The sequence below is a fragment of the Phaseolus vulgaris genome, chromosome 4, assembly GCF_051622355.1.
Source record: "Phaseolus vulgaris cultivar YP4 chromosome 4, ASM5162235v1, whole genome shotgun sequence".
In the NCBI taxonomy this organism is placed as follows: domain Eukaryota; kingdom Viridiplantae; phylum Streptophyta; class Magnoliopsida; order Fabales; family Fabaceae; genus Phaseolus; species Phaseolus vulgaris.
In genome coordinates this window covers 9,036,073-9,044,530 of record NC_143501.1, presented here as the reverse complement: position 1 = coordinate 9,044,530, position 8,458 = coordinate 9,036,073, and the positions used below count along the sequence as shown (strand labels likewise).

The window sequence follows — 8,458 nt, the reverse complement described above, 5'->3', positions numbered from 1 at the left end:
TAAAAGAGGATTGAGGAAAAGTTTTGTAAGATGACCTTTATGTTTTGAAAATCCATAAAATAGAGATCGTCTTTAAATTGAAAAAAGCTTTGCATATGTGAAGTAAGCTCCTAGAGCTTCATATGAAAAACTTATGTGTTTTCTTTTGAGATACAATGTTGACACCACTCTTTTTAGGAAAAAGAAATAAAAGCATTTTATCATTGTTTAAATTTATATTGATGATATTATATTTAATCCTTCTAACAAATCCCTATGTGAGGATTTTTCCATGTTGATACATAATGATTTTGAGATGAGTATGCCAAGAGATTTAAAGTTTTTCATAGGACTACAAATCAAACAACGAGAACAAGATATCATCACTTGTCAACGAAAAAAACATTAAAGAGATATTGAAGAAGTTTGATATGGATGAATCAAATCTCACGCATACGTCATATCCCCTTACCAAAGATGAGACAAGTAAAAATGTAGATCAAATTATCTATAGAGTTAGGATAAGTTATCTAATGAGCATAAATTTTACTAAAACTTTTAAACTTTAGTCATATATTTCTTAGACTGTAATCATGAATAAATTCATTGTTTTAATTAGGATTAGTCTAATTGGATTTATTTGGACCTAAACTATTATTTTTGTTAATCTTGTGCTTTTAGTCATAATAGATCGTGTAAAGGGAACATTTATCAAACAAAAGTCCAAGTTGCTTCTTTGAAGCATAAAAAGAAAAAGAAAATTCGTAGACTATAATCATAAATAAATCCATTGTTTTAATTAGGATTAATCTAATTGAATTTATTTGGACCTAAACTGTTATTTTTGTTAATCTTGTGCTTTTAGTTATAATAGATCGTCTAAAGGGAACATTTATCAAACAAAAGTCCAAGTTGCTTCTTTGAAGAAAAAAAGGAAAACAAAATCTAAGTAGGAGAATAAGAAAATAAAATCTATAAAATCTCAAAAACAAAATTGGAAGCAAATTTTAAAAAATACAAAGAAACAAAGTTTGCATTAAAACTGGAAAAAAATCTGAAAATTCTAGAAAGTTGGAGCTGAGAAATTGTAAACAATATCAAAAGAAAAAATATATTTATGAGATCCTTGAAGAAAAGAAATCCATAAAACGATGTAAGTTTCAAGGAGAACGAAAGAAGTTTTGACAGCAACAAGACTGGTTAAAGAAATAGAGCATAGTAGTTTTCTTATTTTCTTTGTTGTAATCTTTTGTTTTACCTTTGCATAGAAGGCTAAATAGTTTTGGATTGATTCTATTGTGATTTCAAAATCAATTTTGAATAGTTTTGACTAGATTGTCTAGTAATTTCGAAATGAATTTTGTGCTTTTTGTATAACAATGATTTTATGAATTCTAAATTCTATTAAATAAATTGTTTTTCATTGCTTGTTAATAATCTAGTTCTTTCTTTAATTAGAGTTCTTGATTATTTCGCTTAATTATACTCAATCTCTTAATTATACTCAATCTCTTGTTCTTTTAAATCTGTTAACGTTCTAAAATTCTTTCAAGAAAATTATCATTTTCTAAAAATGCATATTACAGACTGTTACTTCTCACTTCTCAATATATAATGAAATATTGGGCAAAAAACCAAAGGAAACAGATTTAGCAGATCAGAATGTAATTATTTAAATACAGTAATCACCTTGGTTGAATCAGCAATTAGCAATTTGGCTTAATCTCATCTCATACATCCCCTAATCACCTATTTCACCAGTACACAGTGAAGACTCCAGTAAATACATGGAGATAAAAACAATTACATACTCTCAACTCGGATAAAAACTTTGGTTTCAGAAGCTACCATGCTCTCAATCACTCAACACAGCTTAATGCTTAAGTTCAAAGGATACCTGTATTTTGGTTTCAGGAACTAGCTATTCATTCACCATAAATTGGCAGTCATTGGACCATTGATCCAAGCAAAAGATAGACACCAACACAACCATGTAGTCCAGCATCTACTAAAACCAAACATTCCCTGACAGTCTCAATTTTGGTTATTTGATTGAGCTACTTTGCTGCCATGCCTTGAATGCTAACCTTCTAGCTTTTTCTTCATTTTCTTTTTCAAGGCCTCGTCAAAGTTACTGCTTGACAGTGAAAGAACCTGGTTCAGCAGTAACTTCACTCCTGATTTTTTCATAATTGCAAATCTAGGTTTAATCCTTTCCTCAAAACGGTATCCAAAATATTGAGGGAACTTGACCAGCTCAGACTTCGGGTAACCCGTGGTCAAAAAGAAATCCCATTTTGGAATCAAATTTTCAGTCAAGCTGAATGTATACAAGGCTCCATATCTTGAAATCATGGTTCCAATTTCTTCCAAAGTGTATCCCCTTCCCAAGAAAAATTCTGTTACAGGCTTTAGATTGGTCTCAATGCTAAGACCAAAATTCTGCGGGCATCTGAATAGAAGAATGCTAACATCTACCCCCAAAGAACGGAAGTACTTAGCTGTGGGTCGAAGATTGTCCTCTACACTGTAACTGACAATATTGGGGCACCGAGTTAAAATCTTACCTATATTCTCTTCTGAGAGTCCCAATTCAAGGAGAAAATCTATGTTTTCCATTACTTTAGGCCTGCTATAAGTTAGCATGGCTGGAAAGCGATAGATCACCTTCGGCCATTGCCTCTTGTCAACACCCAAAGATTCAAAGAACTTCATGGTAGGTTTAAGATTTTCTGATAGACTAATTCCACATATTTGAGGCCTTTTAGAGAGGATAGAGGGAATGCGCTCTTTTGGCACTCCAAGTTCAAGAAGAAACTCGACAACAGGCTTAATTTTACCTTCCAAGCTATAGTAGGCAAAAGATGGGAATCTTCGGGTGATACTCCTAATCTGGTCTATATCCATACCAAGTTCCATCAAATATGCAATATGAGGGCGAAGAATGCCACCATTCCAGTCTATCTCGCTCACTCGGGACAAAGCTTTAAGCTTCTTAGAGTCTAACACTGGATTAGAAAGAGGAACTGACACAGCTGATTTATCCTTAACAGGTGGATTTGGATAGTTTTCTACCACGTCCACTAGAATGTCTCCATGCTCTTCAAAAAGTGATTCAAGATAAGGGAAAAGCACATCCCTGATCTCCATAGTTGTAAGCTCTCTCCCTGTTCGTGTCAAAGAAAATGTGATTAGCATGATCCAATGTGGAAGAGAGTTACAAAATAGAGTAATCAAATTGTTCTGGCAGAACCTGTGAGATACCAAGATTTGTGTTTAGAATGAAGCTTTGAGATAAGGTGATCAACAAAAAGATCTGACTTGTGGATGGTTCTAGCAGCAATCGCATTGCTCAAACCTTGTTTCTTCAGAAACAAGGTCAACACAGCCTTTGCTTCTTCCCTTTCTCCTGCTAATAGTGTAGGAGACACCACATTTGAATGCAATGACCCATCTGTTTCTGAGTAAAAAAAAACACAACACTGTGCTTATTATAATAGTACATAAACCTCATGTCAATTGTAATATCTAATAAAAGAAAAATACAAAAAATTAAAGCTAACCAGATATTGCCTGGCAAAAGAAGACCTTCGTAGGAAAAGAAAGTTGAGTCCTGATGTAAAATGTTCAAAAGGTGAAAAACTGTTAAAGGTCCAACAGTATCAGAATGAAGAAAAACAGATATGGGCAAATTGAAATCCTTGCATCTGCTAATAGACATCGAGACAGAAATGAAATGAAAAACTACAATATATCCGTGAACTAAAAGTTATTTAGGGTATGTTTGGTAACCAACAAAATTTAGGACTTATTGTATAAGTGGCCATGTAAGCGCTTATGGATAAATTGTTAGTATAATCAAAGAGAAAATAGAGTTGTAAGTGTTTTCATAAATTATCCTAGAAGACTCAATGAAATAAGATAAAAACGACTTATGAACATATTATAAGCTATTCTCATGAGCTATCCTAAACACTTACGTAAGTGTTTTAAGTCATTAAAAATGTCCATCATCAACAAGCTCTTCCAAACACGCCCTAACGAATTTTCTAATTGCTTTTGTAAAAATGACTCTCTTTGAACTAATTCCCCTATTTGTAATAAAATTATTAATAACTTTTTTATGTTTACCATTTGTGAATAAGCTCTTCTTACAAGAACCAATCAAATAAGTACTTCACCCAAACAGCCCTTACACAAATCTTATTTGGCTCAAGCTCACAATAAAAAATGACCCAGATGCCCCACTTGCTCTAATTCTTCAACCACAATCGGAAAAACACCCTAAAAGATCATTACACAGCTTCCTCCTCTCTCGCGATTCTCGCTTTTGGGTACAGAAAAAACAACATTAAAAAATGAACTAGATATGAATGCGCATGCAAGAAAATCCAGTGAATGAAGAGCATTAAGAAATGTGAACCTTGTGGTAGTGTGAGAGAAAAATCTTGTACAGCGAAAATGGTGGGGTTGTTGAATTGAGGAGAAAGTCTTCATCTTCGTAGGTTTGATATTGCAATTGGAAAAGAAGGGTTTATTCATTTATTGTATCACTGTGAAGAAAAACAAAACGATGGACAAAATCACGCGAGATAAGGTACGGGAGATATTGGCCACTATGAAAATACTTATCTCTCTTATAGGTAAAAACAAATCATATAATATAATTATGTAAAAAATAATATAATGCCAGTATCAAATTTAGAAAAAAAAAGAAGAAGCATTTTTTATAATTTATTTGGACAATTTTTTATAAATATTTTTAACATAAAAAGAATGGAACTTTTTCACAAAACTAAAATTAATTTACATCAAAGTTATTTTATGTAATTTTATTAAACTTTTATTTTTTATTTTGTAGATAAGTTAGTTGTAATCTATGCATTAAATTATAATAATATTGTAACAATTATATTTTTTTTTAATTTACACACGTGTATACATATACACACACACATACATATATATATATATATATATATATATATATATATATACGGTCAAATAGTAATTATTTGTATATTTTAAATAAACACATTATATGTTAAAACAAAATGAAGCAACAGTGAATTCAATAATTTCAAATTATTTAGAAATTTAGTAAATTAATTTATAATATAAGGGATGTAGTTAATTGAAGTAATAGTTTGTTATTTAGTTTGTAATTTATAAATATTTTGTAAGTAATATATACTTAGATTTTTTAAAAATCAAAAGATTTTACTTTGTTTATTTTCATTATTTTACTTCAGTGGTATTCATAGTAGAATATTAAGGATCTCACATTGTTATCATCGTAACTTCATAAAATGGAGATGAAAATTTTCTTATCTATTTTTCAAATTCTTGATATAAAAAAGTATGACCATTAGGTTGTGTAGTAAAGGAAAACAACACAAATTTTATGCTAATTCACCGTGAATTCTTGAATTTAAATAATAAAAAACTTATTGAAAACGAGATAGTTCTAGCTTTAATAAATATAGAACCAATCCTAATTTATCTTCTCAATCTATCAACAACTCGTGTATTTTTAGCTATCACTTTTAACTACAAAACAAAGAAGATTTATGAGAAGATAGACAATTTACTTCCTTACAAAGGTAGGTAACTTCAATGAGTGAAAAATAGATAGTTTTATCACACTTTTTCATAAATAACATATTATTTATAAGTCTTTTTCAAATAAAGACAATAGACTATCAAATATATATTGAGCTTCCAATGTCTTTATTTCTTTATAAATAAAATCAATTATTTTATAAATATTTTGTAAGTAATAGTTTTTAAAGAAGATTTCTTGAAATTTTTCCGAACAACTTTTATTGAAGAGGTTCTCCTTCTATTTATACAATAGGTACATATGAAAGAAAAACATGAAAATGAGTGAGGTTTTTGACTTGCCTTACATATCAATCTTAATAAACCTAACATAAAATATGGATAATGGGGGCCTATGACTTGCCTACAACCATAATACCCAATTTCATTTTATCATACATATAGATCCATATTCTACTTTTGATGATTCACTATGAACATTAAAAGTTACTTGGAAAGTGATTAGGTAGTTCATTATTTCTCATTAAAAATATCGATACAATCATAATTATTTTTCTCTAAGAATACTAGTCATTTATCAACCAAAAGAAGAGACATATAATCACTACCTAACCTTGGCGATGTTAAGCAAGTATCAGATAGTTCAAAGTTTGGCATATGAATATCCTGGTATGGGGCGCTATTCTAGACTATCTAAATAATTATCTATATGGTAAATACTTCCTTGGACCCCACCATGGTCTCTGTCTTCCATTGTGCAATGTACCAAGGTGTGACTTTCCAAACACAAGTACTCGTAAATTAGTATGATCTCAACTCAAAATCTAGGACTCTTTCTTAATAGACATACTTTTGACATTTTCAAGGATCATATAACATAATGATTATTAAGATATGTCATATTTGTCTTAAATAATAATATCTACCCATCAATCAAACAAATACAAAAAGTTTAAAATTAATAATAGAGAATATTTTTAACTTTCTTTTATCCAAGTTCATTAAAAAAATATTTACTTTTATTTTATTTTTATTATTACTATATACATTTCTTCAAATTAAAAAAAAATATGTTTAAAATAATACAAAATAAAATAAAACAAGAATCAAAGAAATAACTTTAAATAAATAATTAAATATGGATCAGGATATCACATGAAAATAAATAACATAAATATAAATTAATAAAGAGGATCATTAAGATAAATTAAATAATATGATTATAAATTTAATAAAGAGGACTAACTCCTAACTGAAGATAAATCAAATGAAATAATTATAAATTTAATAAAGATGACTAATGTGTAACTAGAGATAAATTAATGACATATTAAAAATAAAGACCAAGAGATGATATGACATAATTATAAATAAATAAGATCCGTGTGTAACTGAAGATAAATTAAATGACATAAATATAAATAAACATGGTCACTACATAACTGGAGATAAATTAAATAAAATAAATATAAAAAAAAGACTAGTGCGTAACTAGAGATAATTTAAATGACATATATACAAATAAATAAGACTAGTGTGTAAATGAAGATAACTAAAATGATTTAAATATAAATAAAGTATTAAATTAAATAATAGAAATAAAAAAAGTTAAAGAGATTAAAATAATATATATATATATATATATATATATTTCAAAAGAAATAAAATGCTAAGGGGAACATAACAATCATGTTAATGTTCTCTCTAAGTTGGCTAGCATGAAAAATGTAGGGCAACACCAAACTCTTATCTAAGAAACTCTTAGAATACCTAATTAGGATCATGAGCATATATTGTAAATAAGTTAAAGCAACACTATTTAAATGACATCAATAATCAACTTCTTGATCACTGACATTCTGCTCAATAAACCAAAAAGAAGTCAAGAGATAATGTCGACAAGCATTATTCTACATTATGTATAATATTGAAGTGATCAGAAAAGGGATCTTGTCACCAATGTTAAAATGTTTGGATAATAATTAAGCTAAATATGTGTTGGCTGAAATTCATAAGAGAGTATGTGGCATGCATTCAGGAGCTTTTGCATGGCCTCATAAGTTATACGAGCAGGGTACTATTCAATAATGCTTAAAAATGTACACACTTTCATTGAAAAATGTTATGAACATTAGAAATTTGGACTTTTGCACACACTTCCTCTCTCACCTACCATATGTGTGAAATGGATACACTCGAACCTTTTCCCCCTCGCCAAAGGTTAAGTAGAATTTTTAATAATGGCTATTGATTATGAAATGGATAGAAGTCGAGCTTTTAATGACTATCAGTACTTAGTAAGTACGAAAGTTCTTCTAGAAGAGCGTCATGTGTAAACATGGTCTACCACATTCGATGATATAGATAACATGAAATAATTCATAGATAAATTATTTGAACAATTCTTACTACAACTTGGTGCATATAATTAAGCCGAATTCAAAATTGTCTTTTAATTGATAAACTTATTAATGGTTAAAATAATTTAAAGGTAGTGATAGAGTATTTGAAAAGCCTTTAAAAAGGTCAAACTATTAGGATGGAGTTGCCTAAGAGCTATATTTATGGTAATTAACATCCTACATTCAAATGGGAAAAGGGGAAAAGAACGTCGAGCTGTTTGAAAAAAGAACTCATACACAAAGATAAAAATTCTCACAATTAGTACTTAGTTTGATATAAATTATATCCTTAGCATCGCAAGCCTCAGTCGTAATAAATCCAGCCATGTTATTAGAGCATACATTGAAAGATGAAAAAAAACTCTTCCATGTACTCACTAGAGGTGAAATGGTTAGGATAGCCAACAACTTTCTCAAGTACCTCGAAGTACTCAGAGTCAACAATAAGAGGAAATTTGTCTTTCCTTTTTCTATTGACCAAACTCGGTTCAGTTGTTTCTAGCGCCTTGTGAGAG

The 8,458-nt window shown here is 29.5% G+C and overlaps 1 protein-coding gene across 1 annotated transcript; it reads right to left on the bottom strand.

The window, feature by feature from the left end:
- Positions 1–1,601: 1,601 nt before the first annotated feature.
- Positions 1,602–4,609, bottom strand: LOC137837128 (transcription termination factor MTERF5, chloroplastic). Its single transcript, XM_068645996.2, has 4 exons — positions 4,403–4,609; positions 3,543–3,592; positions 3,233–3,439; positions 1,602–3,146 (listed from the first exon to the last, which is right to left on the bottom strand). The coding sequence occupies exons 1-4, from the start codon at positions 4,519–4,521 to the stop codon at positions 2,062–2,064; spliced, it is 1,461 nt and encodes a 486-aa protein (XP_068502097.2). The 5' UTR covers positions 4,522–4,609; the 3' UTR covers positions 1,602–2,061.
- Between the last annotated feature and the right edge of the window lie 3,849 nt (positions 4,610–8,458).

Coding starts and splice junctions, on each gene's coding strand:
- LOC137837128 (XM_068645996.2), bottom strand. CDS start 4,521: ATGAATAAACCCTTCTTTTCCAATTGCAATATCAAACCTACGAAGATG. Junction 3,440..3,542: donor CTTTTGCCAGGCAATATCTG/GTTAGCTTTAAT, acceptor TTTTTTACTCAG/AAACAGATGGGTCATTGCAT. Junction 3,147..3,232: donor CAAATCTTGGTATCTCACAG/GTTCTGCCAGAA, acceptor TGACACGAACAG/GGAGAGAGCTTACAACTATG.